Genomic DNA, 20,872 nt, shown 5'->3' on the forward strand with positions numbered 1-20,872 from the left:
GTATATTGACAAACCTTGTCGTTTAGTAACTGTTTTCTGCGATTTTACGGGAGCTACTGCCGCCGATGGTCTTTTAGGTGGCACGCTCGCTATAGGATTCGTATTGTTGGGCTGCGTTTCCTTCTTTTTCGGTTGCGGCTGAGAGCTGGTGATGCTTTCAGACGATTCCGAATCAGTGCTACTGTCTGTACTTCCCGAAGATGCTGAGCCGCCGGAACTCTTCGAGCTCGCGGAACTGTCCGATTTCTGCGGTTGCGCCGGTTTTGTAACTGCAAGTAATGTGCATCAGAAATTTCATTACGTTTAATATATTTCTCAGTTATATAAAAAAAAAATTCACGAAACGTTCGCGTTTCAGTAATATAATTATTTACCAAGTCTACTTGTTGCCGCAGTTTTTTGCTTGGTATCATTTAACTTTGCTTTAGCCGGAGAATTCTTGGTACATTTTGCAGAGGCACTCGTTGGTTTGACTGCGTTAACTTTCGGCAAGATACCGCTGTCGCTTTCGCTACTATTTTCAGGACTGAATATACTTTTCTTTTTTAATTTCTTCTGGACCGGTTCTGTTGATTTCCCAGATTTGTCAGGAGATTTGCCATTGGCACTCGTGGAACCTGAAAAGTTATCAATCATTATTTAAGAAAAAATTAAGATATATAAGAATATATAATTTATTATAGAATATAAAATAATGATGGAATTATGTAGCATATAAACACACCGACAAATTTGTTGGGTTTGCTATTGGCAGGTTTTAAAGCAGCTGCAGCTTTATGCTGTCCTGCTGGCGCTGGCACTGATTTCGTGGGAGATCTCTTAACGACTGGTGCTACAGTAGCAGTGGCTTTTGGTTTAGCTGGTGGTTTTCTTTTTTGTGGTGATTTTGCTTTGCTAGGTGATTCTTCCGATTCAGAAGAGTACACAACTGGTCTGGTTTTCTGTGGCTGTCTATCTTTATTCTTATTATCCAAAGGTGGCACAAAAGCCGTTTCTTTGGATTTGACATGACGAGTGGCTGCAAATGGTGCTTTCTTCTTGGCTCTCTCTGTATCAGATGCTTTCTGACTATTGGCGGAGCTACTGGAATTTTCAGAATCAGACGAGCTAGATTCGCTGCCTGAACTCGATGAGCTACTCGAGGAAGAACCTGAGCTAGTCGTTGACGTAGATTCTGAACTGGTTGTCTGCGATAACATTGTAAAACGATACTATAGAGTGATTGTATATAATTATTTGTTTTTTAATATAAAAAGCAATTAAAAACAAGCCAATTGAGTATCTAGGATCAATTATAAGTTATACTTTACTTACATATTTTTTATTTAAAGTAAAATAAATATATTTCCAAATTTTAAAGGCAGAAAAAGAAAGTGGAAATATAATGTCAAAAGGACGATCGATTCAAACAAACGAGATATTAAATAATGATAATACGAATAAAGGTAAAATACAAAAATTGTACGAAAGACTTGGACACTTTATGTTATAACCTTTAAATGGACCTACCTTTCGTTTAGGTGTCATTTTCGCGATGCTATCTTTTAACGAGTCGATAAACGATGCCAAGTATCATCTCCGCCAAAGTGCTCTTGAATCCTGTTGAATCTTTACTCACGAGAATCACTCATTTATCCTCGTTACATTACAAAAACACTATTTATCAAGCAACACATATCGTAAATATGACGTGATAAATATATGTGATGTGACGTATGACGCATGTGTTGTACGCGAGACGCTTTTTTCGCGCATGCGCATTGAATGTGGCCTTTAAGTATCAAATTTGTGGGAAAATTTATTTATTTATTTTATTTATTTTATTAATTTATTTTATTTTATTTATTTATTTATTTTATTAATTAATTAATTAATTTTATTAGTTTATTTTTTATTTTATTTTATTTATTTTTTTATTTTATTTATTTATTTATTTATTTCTACAAAATGACTTGAAAATGCTGTGAAAAACAATAAAAGAGAATATATATCGAAATATAAAATTAGATAATTGCAAACTTTTCTCTAGATTTATAATGTGTCGCTTTCTGCATTAAATATGTCAATAATATTCAAAACATTAAGATTTTCGCGATTATTTGCTAACATCTCTGGATTTTATTGCCATTATAATATCCATGCGTAAAAAAAGCAAAAAAAGTGTCTCCGAGACACGAATAGTTTTAGAGTGTGTTCGTAAATCTTATCGTAAGGTAAAGTAACGTTTCATCGACCAATCAAGACAAAGAACTCTTTTGTCTCCGCATATATGATTTTTGAACGAACCTTTGCACATGCGCGTTGTATTTAAAAATTTGTACGGTGTCGTGAAAAATCAAGAACAAGAACAGCTGATTTGCCGCAATCTGCCGGGAACATCGTTTTTTCGCGCATTTAAGGAAATATAGTCAAACATAGTCGAGGAAAGATGACTGCCTTCGAAGGTAAGATATTTATAACAAGGTCTTTGTAATTTTAGGTCGTGCAAAATATCAATTCAGAGATGTCAATAATTTGTGTAATAATTATTGCATCATATCTTGTATTATATCTTGTCGAAATCACATCATAGTTAATTTTCTCATGTTTTAGAAATGGGTGTTTTGCCAGAGATAGCAAAGGCAGTTGATGAGATAGACTGGACGTGAGTAAAATTGCGATGTAACTTGTTTTGAAAAAAATGTAACAGATCTAACAGAAAAATCTAACAGATAATTATATCTTAATATGACTATTTTCAAGAGATTATAAATTATAGATTGCCAACCGATGTTCAAGCTGAGGCCATTCCACTCATTCTGGGTGGTGGAGATGTATTGATGGCTGCGGAAACTGGTAGTGGAAAAACTGGTGCCTTCTGTTTGCCTATTTTACAAATAGTCTGGGAGACTCTCAAAGATTTTGAGTCTGGAAAAGGAAGTGGAGCTGTTGCACAGGCTCAACAACGTGTGTATTAAATTATGGCAGTTATTAAGTTATAAAATTCATTGTTAAAAGTGTAATACAAATACTTTGCCATCTTATAGCAACACATTGGGGATTGAGCCTGTTTGATAGAGGACAAGCCTTGGCAGTAACACCGGATGGTTTAAGATGTCAGAGTAGAGAGCAGAAAGAATGGCATGGTTGTCGTGCAAATAAAGGGATTTCAGGAAATGGCAAGTACTTTTTTGAGGCCATAGTTACTGACGAAGGTTTATGCCGAGTTGGTTGGTCTACATCACAGGCAAGTATTCTTATATAATTGTCACTGTTCTAAATTCATTAAATTATAATTCTAAGAATTTGGTTCTTGGAATAGGCTTCTTTGGATTTAGGAACAGATAAATTTGGTTATGGATTCGGCGGTACTGGAAAGAAATCGAATGCAAAGCAATTTGACAACTATGGGGAGGCCTTTGGGATGCACGATGTGATTGGATGCTTTCTTGACTTGGCAAGGGGTGAAATAAAATTTTCCAAAAACGGCGTAGACTTGGGCGTCGCGTTTACATTAAACGCGCAGCAAAAGTCGCAGACTTATTATCCGGCCGTCGTACTAAAAAATGCCGAGATGGCCTTCAATTTTGGAGCGCAACCATTTAAACACTCGCCTCCAAATGATTATGTGGCTGTATCATCGGCTCCGAAGGAATCCATCAAATATAATCCTGTCAGCAGCAATCAAAACCAATCAAAAGGTAGCGATAAACCGACAAATAATGCACCCCAAGCAATCATTATAGAACCTTCCCGCGAATTAGCTGAACAAACCTACAATCAAATTCAAAAGGTAAATGAGAATTTGAATAAATTTTGTTATTGAAATAGTATACATGATATTAATGCTTATCGTTTTTTCAGTTCAAAACGCACTTGAAGGATCCAACGATTAGAGAGTTACTCGTTATCGGTGGCGTGAACGTGAAAGAACAGATTGCCATCTTAAATTCTGGTGTGGATATAGTCGTCGGGACTCCTGGACGTCTAGAGGATCTTATACAAGGCGGTTACTTATTGTTAACGCATTGCAGGTAATTTGTCGCTCAATTACAAAAAAAAATAACAGAGATAAAAATAAGAAGAGATAAGAATAAAATAATATATTTCAAGGTTCTTTGTACTGGACGAAGCTGACGGATTATTGAAGCAGGGTTACACCGAACTTGTCGATCGCCTGCACAAACAGATCCCAAAAATCACGTCGGACGGCAAGAGACTGCAGATGATTGTGTGCTCGGCAACGTTACACGCATTCGAAGTTAAAAAGATGGCCGTAAGTTTGCATCGAGACATCTATCTATCTAACATTGACTAATATGTTATAAAAAGTAAATGAAAACACGATATCGAATTTTGAATATTTGTCATTTGTAGGAACGCTTAATGCATTTTCCAACTTGGGTAGATCTAAAGGGCGAAGACGCAGTGCCCGAGACTGTGCATCATGTCGTAGTAATGGTAGATCCGCAAAAGGACAAATCGTGGTATAATCTGCGAAATCACTTAGAAACTGATGGTGTACATGCGAGAGATAACGTGAGACCAGGAAACAGTACTGCCGGTTAGATAATATAACTATAATTAACTATAATGTTCATTCAACAAAAGTAACGAGATCGATTAATACTCACTCGCTCATCTTACAGAGACGTTGTCGGAGGCTGTAAAGATGCTGAAGGGAGAGTACTGCATACGTGCTATCAAGGAACACAGGATGGACCGGGCATTGATATTCTGCAGGACGAAACTCGATTGCGATAATCTCGAGAGATACCTGAAACAGGCCGGTGGACAGCAGTTCTCGTGTGTATGTCTGCATGGAGATAGGAAGCCCGGGGAGCGTAAAGCCAATCTAGAGAAATTCAAACGTCAGGAGGTGAAATTTTTAATCTGCACCGATGTGGCGGCCAGAGGATTAGATATCACCGGCCTGCCTTTTAGTAAGTAATTCAGTCGAGTGAAGTCTTTTCTGGAAAGATCACGTTACGTTATCTGTTTATATCATCTTTCCAGTGATAAACATAACTCTGCCCGATGAAAAGTCCAATTATGTGCATCGTATTGGACGAGTTGGCAGAGCTGAGAGAATGGGTTTGGCAATTTCTTTGGTCAGTAGTGTGCCGGAGAAGGTGTGGTATCATGGTGAATGGTGTCCTTCTCGTGGGAGAAATTGTCAAAACACCAATCTGACTAATCAAGGTGGTTGTTGTACGTGGTATAATGAGCCCCAGGTAAGTCTCTACAATCTATTTTTTGTCTTTCAATAGAGAAATAAATTCGAAATAAATTCTATATTTATATAAAACTTGATAACCAACTGAAATATCCATAGTATTTGGCGGAGATTGAGGATCATTTGAATGTGACAATTCAACAAGTCGGACCGGATATAAAAGTGCCGCTGAATGATTTTGATGGAAAAGTTACATATGGTGAAAAGAGAATGGCAATGGGTATGTAATATTGTTTTTCGTATTGCGTGTTACAACGAGGCTATTATTAAAACGACTCGTATGTTTCATAGGTTCCAATTACGAGAATCATGTCCAACAAATGGCTCCTATTGTGGCGGAATTGGCCGCATTAGAATCCAGAGCGCAGATCACATTCCTAAAGACTCATATAGCAGAGCGTTAGAAGCGAAATACGTGGATATTTAACTCATTCGTGGATATTTAACAATTAAAATTCTAATCGAATCTCGCAATATTATTTATGATGTTATTAATATTTGTAATGTGATATATTGTATTATATATATATATATATATATATATATATATATATATTTGCTCTTTCTTTTTTATATTTATGAAAATTTCTGGAGCTTCTTTCATATTTGTATAAAATCATGGCATTAAGTTCATATGTGCATAATGGAGATATATTTAAATGTAATAATATAAAAAAAAATTGTGTATTTCTCTTTATGTGATGCGTTCAAACGAGACGTACGATAAAATACACACACACATAGTGTTCCATTTTAAATAATGCACATAAATATCTTTGAAGGTGATGAAGGTGATATGGTGATTTGATGATATCAAAAAGTGTTTTAGAAGAATTGAATCATTTCAAAAGAGACATAATCTAATATCAAGTTTCTTTTTTCTAGAGCAAAATATAGAGCAAATATAAAAGTCAACTTCTTTTTTTTTAAATATACCTTGCATAATATATTTTCGTAATATACTTTGCATTAGTCAAATATATATATTTTTTAACTTTAATATATAATTACGAAAAGCTGTTATTATCAAACTATGTTCGAAACTTCAATTTTTGTATGCATCACTTTTCGATATCACTTATAGATTCAAAGATAGCGTATCATTTAAAATGAAATACTTTATATACACACACACGCCCTGTAAAAATTGGGCCCCACTGTTGATTGCCACAGAGGCGTCTGCCATTTATGTAAGACGGATGGTAAGTATTTATTGTATCGTTATTAATCTGCATAATCGTATCATTACTATTTTACTCAAACAAACGTATGATACAGTGGCTGTGTGCTACTGTAATTTCCTTATAATGTGTATCTGTGTGAAATGTAGCGTGCGTGTGCGCACGACATTGTGTGTGGCTGTGTTCTTTTCTCTATATTTCTTTTCTCTATATAATATATGATATACGCTTATAAGAAAATTTACTAAATGACTTCTGTTTAATTACACATAATAATTTATACACACATAACTCTTATATATTCTCGAAAGCAATGATAAACGACTAAAGTTATACAGTATACAAATCATACTGTTCTCTCTTCTCGCCGCAATTCGGATACAGCTGTGTTCTCGGTTTTTCTCTTTATCTTCTTTTTTTTTTCTTTTAACATATTAAAGTTCTATGTTTGCGCGCGATGTGTTTATCGTGTCCACTTCCTCTTCTTCTTCACACACGTAACGAACGAGAGACACATACACACGCATCTTCTTACGTCTATAAAGATTCATTTCTCCTTTTTCTCTTTCTCTCTCATTTGCGCAAGTTAGTACAACGACTGTTAATTAAATTTTTATTTGCTAAATCAATCGATTAATCCATTAGCCTTAAGACTTTATGTAAACATCTCTTATTCTCCTCTCGTCTCTTGTATTCAGTAGACAGTCATCACAGAATGAGAATGAAATATTTTCCTCGTAATCTAATAACATGTTTAATACACGCACGCAATCCCATACGCACATCGCTCATAATGTCATAATATATACGCAACGCACACTCGATCCGTGATTGATTCAATGAATTGTATTTATATATTTATATAATATTTATTTATATTTATTTATATATATATGTATATCTGTTATTATCCCCTATTTGTTCGTTCCACGATTCGCATTTCAATGGCACCGGCAGATGTACGTGCACGTTTAATTAATTATGCCTTCACCGTGTGTGTTTGATCGTTTTGCATACTTTATTTACGATAGCATAAAAAAAAATATATATATATATATGTATATGATATATATATGTATTTTTTATCTTTGTTAATTGCACTGTACGCGCGAGATACTAATCACCTCATCTTGTTTCTTTCTTCCTCTTCTTCTCTCTCTACACATCAATATAATTCTTTTCGGAATTACAAAGCCACGGTGACGAATATAATCGAAGTTGGTGGAAATCGTGGCACGAACAATATGAATTTGATTTCCTAACGAATGTCACGAGTTCATCACTCACTCACATCGCGTACTCTCATTCGATTTGCGTCACTCCTAAATTAATATAGCACTTATTAAATGTCACCATCAAAGATACCTTATATTTCACGCTTTCTCTCTCTCTCTCTCGCACTGATAATAATAATAATAATAAGAATAATTCATTTTTAAGTCTTCAACTAGACATCTTTCTAAGAGACACGCAATAACGAATGAATTGAAGATACGAGAGAAAATGGGGCACAAGAAGACATGATTGATCGTAATTTTTTTTTCTCTTCCTATTTTCTTCACGTTTACGTGAAATTATCAGCAATCTGTCGTTTTTTGTTGTCAAAACACAGTTTGGATTAAAGATGATTATCTTTATAAAATGACGTAGTGCACGCCAGTCGTCTCCAATTGTGATTCTTTGCATTTTAATATTTCGCAGTCGACCCTCCTATAATTTATTGAATGTAATTTTTTCTCTCTAGGATATGATAAATGAACCCCATGTCTCTCTTTCTCTCTCACACATATATTCTTTTTCTTTCTCTCTTTTTCTGTATATATATATATATATATATATATATATATATATATATATATATATATATATATATATATATATATATGTATATATATATTAGTGTAGCATTAAATTTAATACCGCGATGATTTATATTTAACGGCGATACTTTACGCTTTATAAAAATGTGGAGCCCAGCGAACCGCTATCGAAGACTAGAAAAAGTCAAATTCCAAATAGCACTGACGATCGTTCACCACACATATATCCTTATAGAAATGACATCATTTCGATTAATTACTTAATTTCTAGAACAGATGACGCGCTCGAGGCACAAGTAGCTTCTTTCTCTTGCTTCTCAAATTTTCTCCTAAAACGACGGAGCGACTTTACATTAAAAAATCATACATATTTATCTGCGAGATCACATACCGAGGGTATTTTCATCACAGAGGGCATAAGCCCAAAATTGCATTCTACAAGATCGAGAAAAAAATGTTTTAAAATTCGAATTTTATCATAAAAATTTCTCGATTGCAAAATATTAATTAATTTTAATTTTGATATTGAAATTAGGGATACACCGCCCTCTGATGAAATCCTCGATATAAATACAATCTTGTTACACACTGCAATGTAAAAAAGTGAAAAAAAAATAATTATGCAAATAATAATATATGTGCGTGTATTTTTTGATATTTTATAACATATCTAGGTAGGAATCAGATTTTTACACGTACGTATGATTAAATCTTATGATATACGACGAACGTAAGATCGCTCCACGTTTCTATAATTTACCTATCATGATCGAAAGGAATTGAATTTTCCGACAAATGACGAAGAACTAACGAAATGATTGAGAAAAGTACAGAAAGGCACGATTCACTATGGAACCATGGTGGAACCATGATATAGATACAAGATAATGGAACATTTCCTTTCCCTCTCCGCGACTGGAAGAGCGATAAGAGATAGTGCTGGCCCAGCTCCGAAAAATTTTATGCCACGTTTGAACGATTTCATCGAGATTCGAGCTGAAAGAGATTCGCATCTTCCAAGGGAGAACGTCAACTTGTCACATATTTCGATCAGCTGTCAAAGAATAACGCGCGCGCGAGTCGCATTCTTTTTTTTTGTTTAATAAAAATTTAATAATAATTGTTTAATAAAAATTTTAATAAATAAAACAAATATATATATATATGTACATATATTTATTCTTTTTCTCTTCCATATATATGTAACGCATCGGACCAAACGATAACATTTGTCGAATATGACGAACCGTTTCCGAATCCGCCGATGAAATCGTCCAAGAGCAAAGTGCATCTCTGGCATTGAATGGTAGCTCGTTATTTAAAACTAATTGTCAAATACAGTTTATTCGTGACAGATGGAATTGCAAGCGCGTGTGCTGTATAAATTTTATCTTAACGGAAACTCTCAGCATTCGCTTCTAACGCTCTCGACCGAATGAAAGACGCACTAGCTCGCGTAATAAAATTAAATTTTTGGTTTCAATTTTTCGAAAAATCGCAAAAAACTTTCTCAGGATTGAAAAAAAATATATATAACATGTAATATAAAACTAGAATATAAAATTTCACGAGATAAATCTCTTACAAAAGCAAAGTCGCGCTCGTCGGACGTCGATCAAACAATTTGACGACGAGTCTGTAAAGTTTCGAGATTTTTTGATGCATAATTTAATCCGATTCTGCAAATCTCTCGTTGACACGTAACGTGAAAAACTCGCGCAAGTCGCTACTTACAATAGGTCAGTCCCTAATAATGATTCACGACAATCGTCCGTCACGCGATGATACAATAATATATAATTAATGTTACAATGATACTATTCACACTTTTAATAAAATTTGCGACAATGCGAGGAGATTGTTTATTGAATAACAGCGTAACGACAATAATGATTCGCTCGTGATCTAATCTTAATCCGTGGCACACAGCATCCAGCCACGCACACGCGATCAGTAGACGTTTCGTGCTCTCATTGGAAATGCATAACGCTCTCGAATTCCAAAGCGAATCTCGACTTTTCAACTATCGCATCGCAGATTATCGCAGGCTCAGTTGTACTGATACAATCCGGATTAGCTATCTCTAACTTGTACAGCCAACACAATTTCTAAAAAAAAAATATACATATTTCTCTCATCATTTTAATATTTCAGACATCTGTTTAAATTTTTTTAAAATTTTGTATTATCTGGCCTAGTTCCTTCTTCTTCTTTTTAAGAATGGATTTATCGAAATCTGGTGATGACCGGGTTAATTAGTGCAACCGAGCCGCAGATCGTCGAATGCAAGGATAGTTAGCAATAGCCCAGCAATTATAGTTTTTTAATGGCGATTACTTCGAATTTTCCTCATGTCTCCCCGCTTTTCCGTTACGCTAATTCCAATTCCAACACACGTCTACTTTCACTTTCGCTATTTAAGGCTACATAATCTGCGACGTGGTCCACAAAGAATATTGCTAAGGACGAAACAATAATGCGCTTCGCGGACAACGTGTGCTGCATTTATTTCATTTTATTTTCTCTATCAACGATTGGCGTTTGTAGCATCGATTGCTTTCCTTTACGCGCCCCTCGTCAACTTAAATACATACTCGGTCGCTTTACAATCGCTGTTGTTTACCTCGCGCTGAATCGTCAACGAGTGACGGCGTTTCATCGGGATTTCGACGCGATCATCTCCCCTAGCGTTACTCTTATTCATATATAGCTTGTCCCTCGATTTAAATTAGATGAGATACGCAATCTTTTCAACGTCCACACATCAAAATCATAACGTCATTGCTTTTTGTCGCGATCACACGCGGAATCTGACAGTCATTAATTATTTACAAATAATAACGTATCTTCGCGCGCTCGCGAAATATTATACATATACATGTATATATAAATATACATATATATATAATAAATATATATATATTTTATAGATATTATATATGTTATATATAATATTATATGTATATATGTGTATATTGTATACATACATGTACATATTATGTATAATATGTATATATAGATATTTTCGCCGCCTTTTTACGCTTACGTACAGGAAAAAGAAAAGAAAAACTTGTGCGATCTCGGCGTATGTATACGTGTGAGTATGCGATTGTGTGTGTGTATGTATATGTCGCGCTACATAATCATGGGCCACGTAACTCGACTATTTACTCTTTATTCGGTACATCGCATTCCCTACGTCGTTTTAGCGTACACGCATGCACGCGCGCAGGCACACATATGCACATGAGCACACAAACGCTATGCCAACATTCTTCCTTTTTTTTCCTTATTTAGTCTAGATGAATAATAGCGTTCTTGCGCGCCTCACACATACACATACACGCACGTACTTTTTCTCCTTCTAACGTGGACAATAGAAATTCGTTATTACGTGACTTCGATTTGTCTCTTGCTCGCGCTAATTTCCGTTCGACGTCGCACTACGTAAACCTCTCGAAATCAGAAATCAGGGCGCATTTGGTGATTCGTATACTACGGAAAAAGGAAAAGAGGAAGGAGGGGAAAGGAGGGGAAATAGGAACGAGAATACCCGCGGCGAGATTACCGATTACTCTCGTTACACTCGCTTCTACTTGACTTTGTGCCGGGTGTGAACATTCAAGTTCCACGGAAGTTGTCGATACATAATAATCGAGCGAAGAAAGATTCTTCCCTCTGCTCGATCTCTTCTTTCACGCATCTCTTCTCTCTCTCTCTTTCTCTCCCTCTCAATCATATCAGTCACATTAGTCACATAGTAAAAATAACGTCTCGCGAAGTTATAAATAACGTTACAAACTATGGCTCTTGTGTGTCTATTATGTATTAGTACGATAGAGATGCAAGTGTACATAGTGACACGAACGAGGCGGCTGTATCACTTCCTCTCTCCGCCAAAGTGATTTGTATCGCTGCTTATTTATAGAGTCAGATTGGAATTTTTCAAATTTTAATTCTGCAACATCGGCGGACACTAAATGCGAAAACGGTACACATTTAATTTTATCTATCGCGCAAAAAGAGCAGAGAAGAATTTCGTTTGCGCGAAATGTTTTCCATCGCCTTATTCGTACCACTCTACGTATTTATACACGTACATCGATATATGAAATTACAGTTACGTAGTTGTGGACACGTCGGCGTGTGTAGAGGATACCAGTTATGTAATGCCCCGAAATTCCTATTCTCGTCGAGTCACGATGAAAAAAGTGCAAGAATCGCGCTTGAGGTAATTTAATTTAATAGATTAATTTACAAAACAGTGAATAAATCTCTAAGTAAAACGTCACTGAATGAAACGGCGACGACAAAGATCGAGTCGCGTAATCGTTTGTACAGATAATCGAAACGAAACTTCTCCGATACTCGAGTATTAAAAATACTTTTGCAGATCCAATGTAATATTAAGTCCAACATGTGGAATCACATATAGCCTCGTTACGACAGAAATATTAGATTATACAGGATTATATAGGAACGATTAACAATCAAAAAGAATAGGAATAACGGCCGAGTGTGTTACAATATGCTACACAAAACCTCGCTTATTTCACTCGCTTTTATTCCTGTAAAAAAATCATGGCGTATTGATTAACCCTTTGGCTGTAATATTTAAAAGTTTCTTTTTTTTTTTTTTTTAATCAGGATAGAAATGCGTTGCGATCAGTGTAAATATAAAATATCCACGTTTATTAAAATAGCTATACGATAAATAAAAAAAGCTTGAAAAATCATGAAAAGAAGATTAATCAAATATATCGGCTTAAAATTTTGCTGCAAATATTTCGAACCTTGCTAGATGCGCCTATACATGTAGCTAAAGGGTTAATCGAGCAAAAATGTGTGTATGTGTGTATGCGAATGTGCCCTATGTGCGCAATTATATGGAATTTTTTTTATTCTCGCTTTTGATCCCGCAGAATCTTTTATAGACGACAATCGCAATATACGATGGTATACATATGCAAAACATGGCGATGTGTCTATCGTATACGCATTATACCCTCGAAACACGAGCACACAATGATCCACGCACATAGATCAAGCATTCTCGATTTTTTAAAACAAGATCGAAATCGATAATTGACGGTATAAATGTGTGAAGATTTTCTTTAAAATCTTTCCTCCTTTTCAATGCATGATTGTTTTTTAATTTCAAGCTAGCAAGATGCATTATTCCTTAATATTATACGTTACATTTTGCTTTTTCTTCATCAGTAATTATATACAATGAATTCTTTTATAATACACAATGCTAAACTTTAAGACTTGCACATCGTTAAAATTTAGTTTTTCTCTTTAAATTATTATATAATAATTATAAATACGATCTTTAAATAAATACTATAGTAAAGAAATATTCGATTTCCACATTTTCGATAGAAAGATGGCTGGAATAAAGCAGCTGGCCAATTAGAGCTGGCCAATTAGATTAGTTGTCTCTTCAAATTTAAAGTGATGTACTTGATCTATGTGTACGTCATTGACGCGCAAGTATTTCGTTATCTTTTGATATAACGTCAACTAAAGTACGCAAAAGTTAAATTTAAAGGAAAAATTGATAAATAATTTACTAGATAGAAAATATTCAAGTAGCGACGAGGGAAGTGGATGCAATTATGACGGCGCGTGGGAGATGAAATTCTTGCACATCGGAGCCGGGGCATTCGCCGTAAGAATGATCCACATCGTGATTGACTGTCGGGTCAGTCGCGTAAAAATTTGTACACGTTACCATCAACGTATCATCGGGGCGCGACGATCTCTCCGAAAATGAGATGCGAATTCAGTGCCAAAGTAAAAACAATTAAATTTTTACACGAATTTAAAACGTTGTGCGTGCAACGTATCGCAAAATTATACTTGCATGCGCATGATAACGAAGAACTTGAACGTGGCACATTTCATTTACGTGGGCTAGAATGTACGCTAGACGGCTAGACGTTATTATTATTATTGTTGCGGTAGTGCGCGTGCCTAAGTACAGAAAAACTAAAAAGAAAAAAAAGTAACTTCATTTACAATATATATATGTATATTGTTGGTAGCGAAAAAAAAAAAAGAAAAAAAGGGGGAAAGTCCGTATCCGTGAGAGACCTCGATCGATAAGAAATGTACGTAAAAAACGATGAGAATCCGTGGACGGTCACCCTGTACATACTCGATACATATTTATATAATTAAAACGCTCTTCGAAATACTGTAAAATGTCACAAAATACTCTTCTCGTAAAAAGGGCGCGGCTGAGACACTTCTACGGGTCAGGCCAATGATAATAATAATAATAATAATAATAATAATAATAATAATAATAATAATAATAATAATAATAATAATAATAAAAGGAATTGAGATTCGAAATTCGAAAACTCAACGAAAGTAAAAGAAGAAAACGGGAGATAACAGAGATTCTAAGCGAGATGTAAGGAGCTAGGCAAGGGTAGTAGCGGAGATTCGAAAACGAGTAAAGGGGAGAAAGTTAAAAACGAATAAAAGTTTTTCTTCTTCTTTTTTTTTCTTTTCACCGGAGAGGTTCGCCTAAGTCTTAGGAAACATCCTTAACGCTAAGCTGATAACGATAATAATTCACGTCAAGAGTGTGTTGAACGAGAAGAGAATCGTCACTCGAATCACACCCGATGACGACGTTGGCCCACGTTTACGACAGGATCCGCGCGTTTCCTGAACGGAATTGCACGCAAATAGGAATAAAATTAACGGTAACGAGGTAAATGGTTCATACGCACGATCGAGCGCGAGAGTTTCGTTCCCGTCATCGTCGTTCGGACGACGACGACGACGAGTGTTCAGCACACTCTTTCATCTAACTCAAAAAGAGAGTCGAGTAACCGTTCGAGAATACGCCCACTGGAAGGGCCGCTCGTTCATTTTCGTCGAACGACTGCAAGACGACGCATCGACGCGCGGTTTACACGATTTTACGATTTATTCCATGCGAGAGGGAACGCTTCGTTCGCGAGAGACAGACTTCAGACGGTGAAACGAGAGATTCAGCAGCAGTATGTATCGGCGTATCGGTTCATCTTTCTGAATCTTGTCGGCGAAAAGAAATGGAGCGATCGATTTGCAGAGTCCCCTCTCTCTCTCTCTCTCTCTCTCTTTCTCTCTTTCTATGTCTGCTGGCGAGTTCTCGATGAACGCGGTCGTCCATCCCGCCGACTATGCTTCCGATCCCGGAGGAAGCCCTCGGCGCGCGCGTTACCTGATTGGCAGCGAATGCTTTCGCGACGAGTCTCGCGGGTCTTTGCTCATTCGCTTGCTCACAGTGATCGCAATTCGAGGCGCAGCACGAGCGTGACGGTCAGGTTAACGGATGATGACAGGAAACGTCGGCAGGAACGAAGTCACAAGAGCTCGTATTGACGCAGGTGCATCCGTTGGATGATGTCCCGGCAATCGTTGAACACTCTCTTGATGTTCTCCGTGTCAACGGCGCATGTGAAGTGCGGGTAACAGTAGTGCTTGCCATCACCGCTCGCCGTACTTATGCGCTAGAAAAACAAGCAACATCTTGAAGCGTCTCGGATATCAGTCGCCAACCGAAACTCTGCTACTCTCTACTATTTTATACTTACGAGAAACTCATCTCTGATAAAGTACTTGGCCCTTATGACATCAGGCGGTTCCGTGGGATCCGCGACCACCCCAGGTTCGACTGGGGTTTGGTAACGCGCAAATTCCGGAAAGTAATCCTCGAGTTTGTGCTTGCCTGCTTTGACTTTCTCCGCTAAGAGATCTTGCTTGTTTAGGAACAAGATCACAGAAATTGTCCGGAGCCATCTATAAAGAAAGAAGAGAAAAGATTGAGTGAATATTGGATTTATCGCGGTTTTTAAGAGTGAGATGAAAATTGAAGTTTGTGTACCGATTGTTCCAGATACTTTTGAAAAGGTCGAGACTCTCTCTGAGTCTCAGCTTCGTAGGATCTTCCCTGAGGACCATATTGTAACTACTACACGCCGTGACGAATATAATTGCCGTAACGTCATTAAAACACTGTATCCATTTTCTTCTTTCATCTCGCTGGCCACCAACGTCGAACATACTGTAAGAGAAACATACTCGATAAAATGATCAACCGTAACATCGCGCTTAATGATCCATTTTTATTACAATCCCTCCCTTATTTAGAAAAAAAATTAGGTACTTAGAGGAATAATATCACGAAACTATATAAATTGTATCATTGAATCTCCTTTTTGATTCTACAAATCTTGATTCAACAAGCCTCTAAGGGTAATTATTTGCCAACATATTGACTTTTTTGAACGAAAAGATACTCGGGCGTTTTAAAGCTACAAGTAGACAGATTTCTCGCGTTTGTTGAAGGAGCCTCGGATTCGTAAAGCCCGTGAAACGTCTATACGAGCGTGGAAGGCGAAGCAACAAAGAGATAGTGGGCCTATAGAGAATAATGTGGGGCGCCATACGTGACCTGCCTGCGAGTGAACGCAAAAAGGGAAAATGTTACAAAGTTGCGGAGGCGTTAACGCGGTTAACGGATTTCAGTTTACACGTTATAACACAGTGTAAGTCTTGCCGGCAGCGGGCGTAACAACATACAAGCAGAGGAGGCTAGGCTAAGATGCCGCCGCCACCGCCGCCGCCGCAGCTTTGCGTTTATATTTACCGTCGACCGATGTTACTGTAATATGTCGGCTATATATAGTCACACGACATTGGAGCAAAGCGTGTCGCACTAGGACTTACTGAAAGTTCACTTTGTCGACCTGAAACCGCGTCTCAAAAATGCCGGACGTGAGAACTCGACACCTCAAGATGTCCTGAAACAGAACGATACATGTTAGAACATGCGGTGTATCCATCTTTGTCAGGTATACAGAAAAAAAATAAGTGTCAAATCAAAACTTATATACTTAACTTAACGCGTTCATTGTTTCGTATATACGCAACAATTTATAATCTTCTTAGAAGAATTTAATAATTTTAAATTTCAACAATATTATAGTCTTATTTTAATATTGGAACTGTCACCTCAAGAATATATAATTATTTAATTCTACTTTAAGAAAATTATAATCTTTGATTTAAAAATGTTATTTTCTATCTAACATTGTTTATTTTCTATTCAAGAAAATTAAATCTGAAATCATAAGAATATATTTTTCTCGATTGAACTATATAAAATGGCTTCATTCAAGTAAGCAATTATTCAGGCAATTATATTTTTCTTTAATTAACGCAATATAATCTCATTTCATAATTTCCATGTTAAAACTAAATATATTTTCAAAACAAGAATGTCCTTTTTTTCCGTGAACTTATACACAGAAAAAAAAATAAGTGTCAAATCAAAACTTATATACTTAAACTAACGCGTTCATTGTTTCGTATATACGCAACAATTTATAATCTTCTTAGAAGAATTTAATAATTTTAAATTTCAACAATATTATAGTCTTATTTTAATATTGTAATTGTCACCTCAAGAATATATAATTATTTGATTCTACTTTAAGAAAATTATAATCTTTGATTTAAAAATGTTATTTTCTATCTAACATTGTTTCTTTTTCATTCAAGAAAATTAAATCTTCAATCATAAGAATATATTTTTCTTGATTCAACTATGTAAAATGGCTTCATTCAAGTAAGCAATTATTCAAGCAATTATATTTTTCTTTAATTAACGCAATATAATTTCATTTCAAGATTTCCATGTTAAAACTAAATATATTTTCAAAACAAGAATGTCCTTTTTTTTGTGTATTAATGAACGAATCGTAAACCCCGGAGTAATTTTCGGAGTATTTTTAAATTTTTTACCATTTTCTACAAATATATAGCGATAGAAAGATCCTTGAAAAATTTCATTCAGCAGAGATGCTCTACTGGCACTTGGGTATCTTCATAAAAAACAAGATTATGTGACGATTACCTGTTCTGTGGGCGTGTAATCCGGCTGTTTTACGATGGCTACCTTATCTAGAAAACTGAAACAGAAAAAAACAATAAGTATTAGTGAATAATTTCTAGCGATAATTTCTTTAATTATTCATTGCACACGAATATATTTATTCAATGTTTCAGTTTTTCAGCATTTTTCCTTCGTTGCGAAAAAACTTATATAGATATATATATTTTTTACAAATATTTATATTATAACAATAACCATGAGCCGTTGCGTCTATAATATTCTATGAATATTTCATGTTTTTCGTACTGATTAAAAGAGACAAAAAAACGTACATTTAATGCGTTTTTTATAAGCGACTTATTATCAATATCATTGCAAAGTTTCACATTTATTTTTCGGAAAAATACCCAATTTAATTTTACAAAATAAATACGTTGTATTTTGTACAATTTTTGGTTTCGAAAATATCATGGCAGGATATTTTATTTGCATTATACGTAATATCGGTGGATTTTCTTCTCAGATTATTTCCTCGGATATTCCAATAAATTTCTTAATCCACCAAACGGTGTATCAATCTACAAATCAAAAGAATGTAAAACGTATATATCGAATATCGGTGCCTTCAACGACACAAGCCAAACGAATTCGTCAAAATCATGTTGAACTAGTTTCGATCGATGCGGGACATCCGCGATAACAATCATTGTCAATCAACCGCATCGTTATCGTGAGAGCCACTCCACACATCCGTATATGGTCGAAACGTGTCTGTTTTATGTGATGTAGATGCGAATCAAGTTTTCGGGGATTCCAGTCCCACGTTCTCCAACATAAATAATCGCTGAAATTGCAAGAAACGTCGCACAGTGCTTATTATCGTAAGACTTTTATAAAGACATGCGCTGACAACTTTTCTTAAGATAATCGCATCGAGCTGTATTTTATCGAGATGCAGATCCAGTTTAAGTTGAGAAAAAATTTACATAGTGTAAAAAAATATAGATCAAAATTATCGAGGCAGGATGCGAATGTATTACATGAGAATTTATTTTTATCAATTTCTTGCAAAACGCATGTTACTTTTTACACCCTTTATTATACATACTGGGAGTTTCTAAAATTTTAAACATTCGTATATCTTCAAAATAAAAAAAAAAAATGCACGTCATACGCGAGAAAAAAAGACGCGAGTCCGAAAAGAAGCTAATTCGATAATAAATCAATTTATTTTGATCATACCTTTTCCCTCAATTATTTGAATTAAACCTCGATATATTTCTTAAAAGTGTAATTTCAAAATTTTTTCGATATCGGATATAATAAAATGGTGCAGAAAAATTGTTACGAAAAATTGCACTGAATTTAAAAAAATTACAGACACATCTATTTGAATAAAAAATAAAAATAAAAGGCTCTCAAAAGTAACAAATTAAACTGAATAATCTGGTAAAAAGGCTATAAAGAGCCAACGCAGTTGTAAGGCGTGAAATTTTATGAGGACAGTCAATTCAAACGATCCTTTCTTCTTAAATACAAATGGTCTATTTGAGCTAAAACACTCATCAATCGCAATCGAGTGATATGAATGGGAAAATTTTGACGCGTTCGCGCTTTTAGGTCTCTTTGAGCGTCCGCTGGAGTTCATTTAGAATTTTTACGGGCCGCTTTTAGGGAGGCGGATAATAGCGGTGGCAAAAAAAAAGGGCACTCTCGGGAAGTGTGTTTAAAACGTGTCGCGCGTAAAATACATCTCTCCATCAATTTTTTTTTACTTTGAAGAATTATCGTTTTGTTTGATAGAATAAATTCGCGATCCGTATCATTAAAAACCATCGGTGGAGCTAGAGGACGAGACCTATTTCCAGATAAATAATAAAGCATATTATTAAGCAAGGATAAATGATATTATTATATTCACGCCGACTATTATTCGCGATACCATCGCGATTACAGCAGTCACAGACACACATATCGGTCATGTACACGTATCCTTATACGCGACGTATAACAGTGGGATAATAATAAACCATCGTTATTCGTATCGATCTTACGATTATTACTCGTGGTGTATGATATTCATCAGATTATATAATTATATCAGCTACACGACACCGCTCATATTATATATCTCCAATTCGCTGAAATAGAATTGCGGGGGATAATAATAAACCGTATTATCGCATTTGCATCGATTTCCCGTCCATGTCGCGATAGTGTACCGGGTATCGATAGTATATCTCGTTATATCCCTTCGTATAACCGAAATTGCCCAAATTATTTTCGTCGCATATTTATTGACTATCCGATTCTTTGAGGCGGGAGAATGTGTGTGTATGTGTACAGTTTTATCGATACAGAGGAGAGAAGGAAAAGCCCACGAATCGCGAATCATTGGACAGCTGTTTTTAGCTTAAATAGGCCAATAACGTTATTAGAAACCAGCCTAAAGGGTCCTTTTGGATGCAAAGTGTCAACTTTTCCCCTTTCGATCCAACTGGCGTTCCTAGGTCGGCTGGGCTGAGTTAGTTGCTCTCTCTCTCTCTCTCTCTCTCTCTCTCTCTCTCTCTTAGCGACGCTATTGCTTGAAGGAGTCTCCGACCGGGACACCGTAGGATGCCGCAGGATTCTACAGGAAGCGCGTCGACGTGAACGGAGAACGGAAGCGGATGCTGAAGAAGGGAATATCGCTAAGGGAGCTCTTCCCTTCTCCCTCTTTCCCTCTTGCCATTTCGTGCCTGGTGCTCCTGCTCGC

At 35.9% G+C, this 20,872-nt stretch overlaps 3 protein-coding genes across 6 annotated transcripts in view; 1 reads left to right on the forward strand and 2 right to left on the reverse strand.

The window, feature by feature from the left end:
- Chm (lysine acetyltransferase chameau) overlaps positions 1-1,762 on the reverse strand; it is a 36,202-nt gene extending 34,440 nt beyond the window's left edge. Inside the window, exons 1-4 of one of the 4 annotated variants that reach the window (XM_083086986.1) lie at positions 1,510-1,758; positions 725-1,187; positions 375-617; positions 15-269 (exon numbers count right to left, since the gene is read on the reverse strand). In XM_083086986.1, coding sequence (XP_082943112.1) covers positions 15-269; positions 375-617; positions 725-1,187; positions 1,510-1,527 — 979 coding nt within the window. In that variant the 5' untranslated portion in view covers positions 1,528-1,758. Of the gene's footprint in view, positions 1-14; positions 270-374; positions 618-724; positions 1,188-1,509 lie in introns of all 4 variants that reach the window. The other 3 variants (XM_083086987.1, XM_083086988.1, XM_083086989.1) reach the window with 3 other exon arrangements.
- A 530-nt stretch (positions 1,763-2,292) lies between these two features.
- Ddx1 (ATP-dependent RNA helicase Ddx1) lies at positions 2,293-6,573 on the forward strand. Its single transcript, XM_083087063.1, has 12 exons — positions 2,293-2,444; positions 2,593-2,644; positions 2,759-2,946; positions 3,027-3,226; positions 3,302-3,772; positions 3,844-4,013; positions 4,093-4,255; positions 4,357-4,543; positions 4,629-4,922; positions 4,996-5,213; positions 5,315-5,435; positions 5,507-6,573. Exons 1-12 carry the CDS (start codon positions 2,429-2,431, stop codon positions 5,617-5,619), a joined length of 2,193 nt encoding a protein of 730 aa, XP_082943189.1. The 5' UTR covers positions 2,293-2,428; the 3' UTR covers positions 5,620-6,573.
- Positions 6,574-6,636: 63 nt separating this feature from the next.
- Galphas (G protein alpha s subunit) overlaps positions 6,637-20,872 on the reverse strand; it is a 41,149-nt gene continuing 26,913 nt past the window's right edge. Inside the window, exons 6-10 of the mRNA XM_083087064.1 lie at positions 18,139-18,193; positions 16,950-17,023; positions 16,105-16,284; positions 15,815-16,019; positions 6,637-15,730 (exon numbers count right to left, since the gene is read on the reverse strand). Of these exons, the coding sequence (XP_082943190.1) occupies positions 15,584-15,730; positions 15,815-16,019; positions 16,105-16,284; positions 16,950-17,023; positions 18,139-18,193 (661 nt within the window). The 3' untranslated portion in view covers positions 6,637-15,583. The remainder of the gene's footprint in view (positions 15,731-15,814; positions 16,020-16,104; positions 16,285-16,949; positions 17,024-18,138; positions 18,194-20,872) is intronic.

This window comes from Camponotus vicinus, unplaced genomic scaffold (genome assembly GCF_025532165.1).
Source record: "Camponotus vicinus isolate PSW18456_S1 unplaced genomic scaffold, iyCamVici1.0 SCAF_13, whole genome shotgun sequence".
Taxonomy (NCBI): domain Eukaryota; kingdom Metazoa; phylum Arthropoda; class Insecta; order Hymenoptera; family Formicidae; genus Camponotus; species Camponotus vicinus.

Excerpts from the sequence above, each read along its gene's own strand:
- Ddx1 (XM_083087063.1), top strand. Across the intron at positions 4,544-4,628 it reads ACCAGGAAACAGTACTGCCG|AGACGTTGTCGGAGGCTGTA; the intron begins GTTAGATAATAT and ends CTCATCTTACAG. Across the intron at positions 5,214-5,314 it reads CGTGGTATAATGAGCCCCAG|TATTTGGCGGAGATTGAGGA; the intron begins GTAAGTCTCTAC and ends AAATATCCATAG.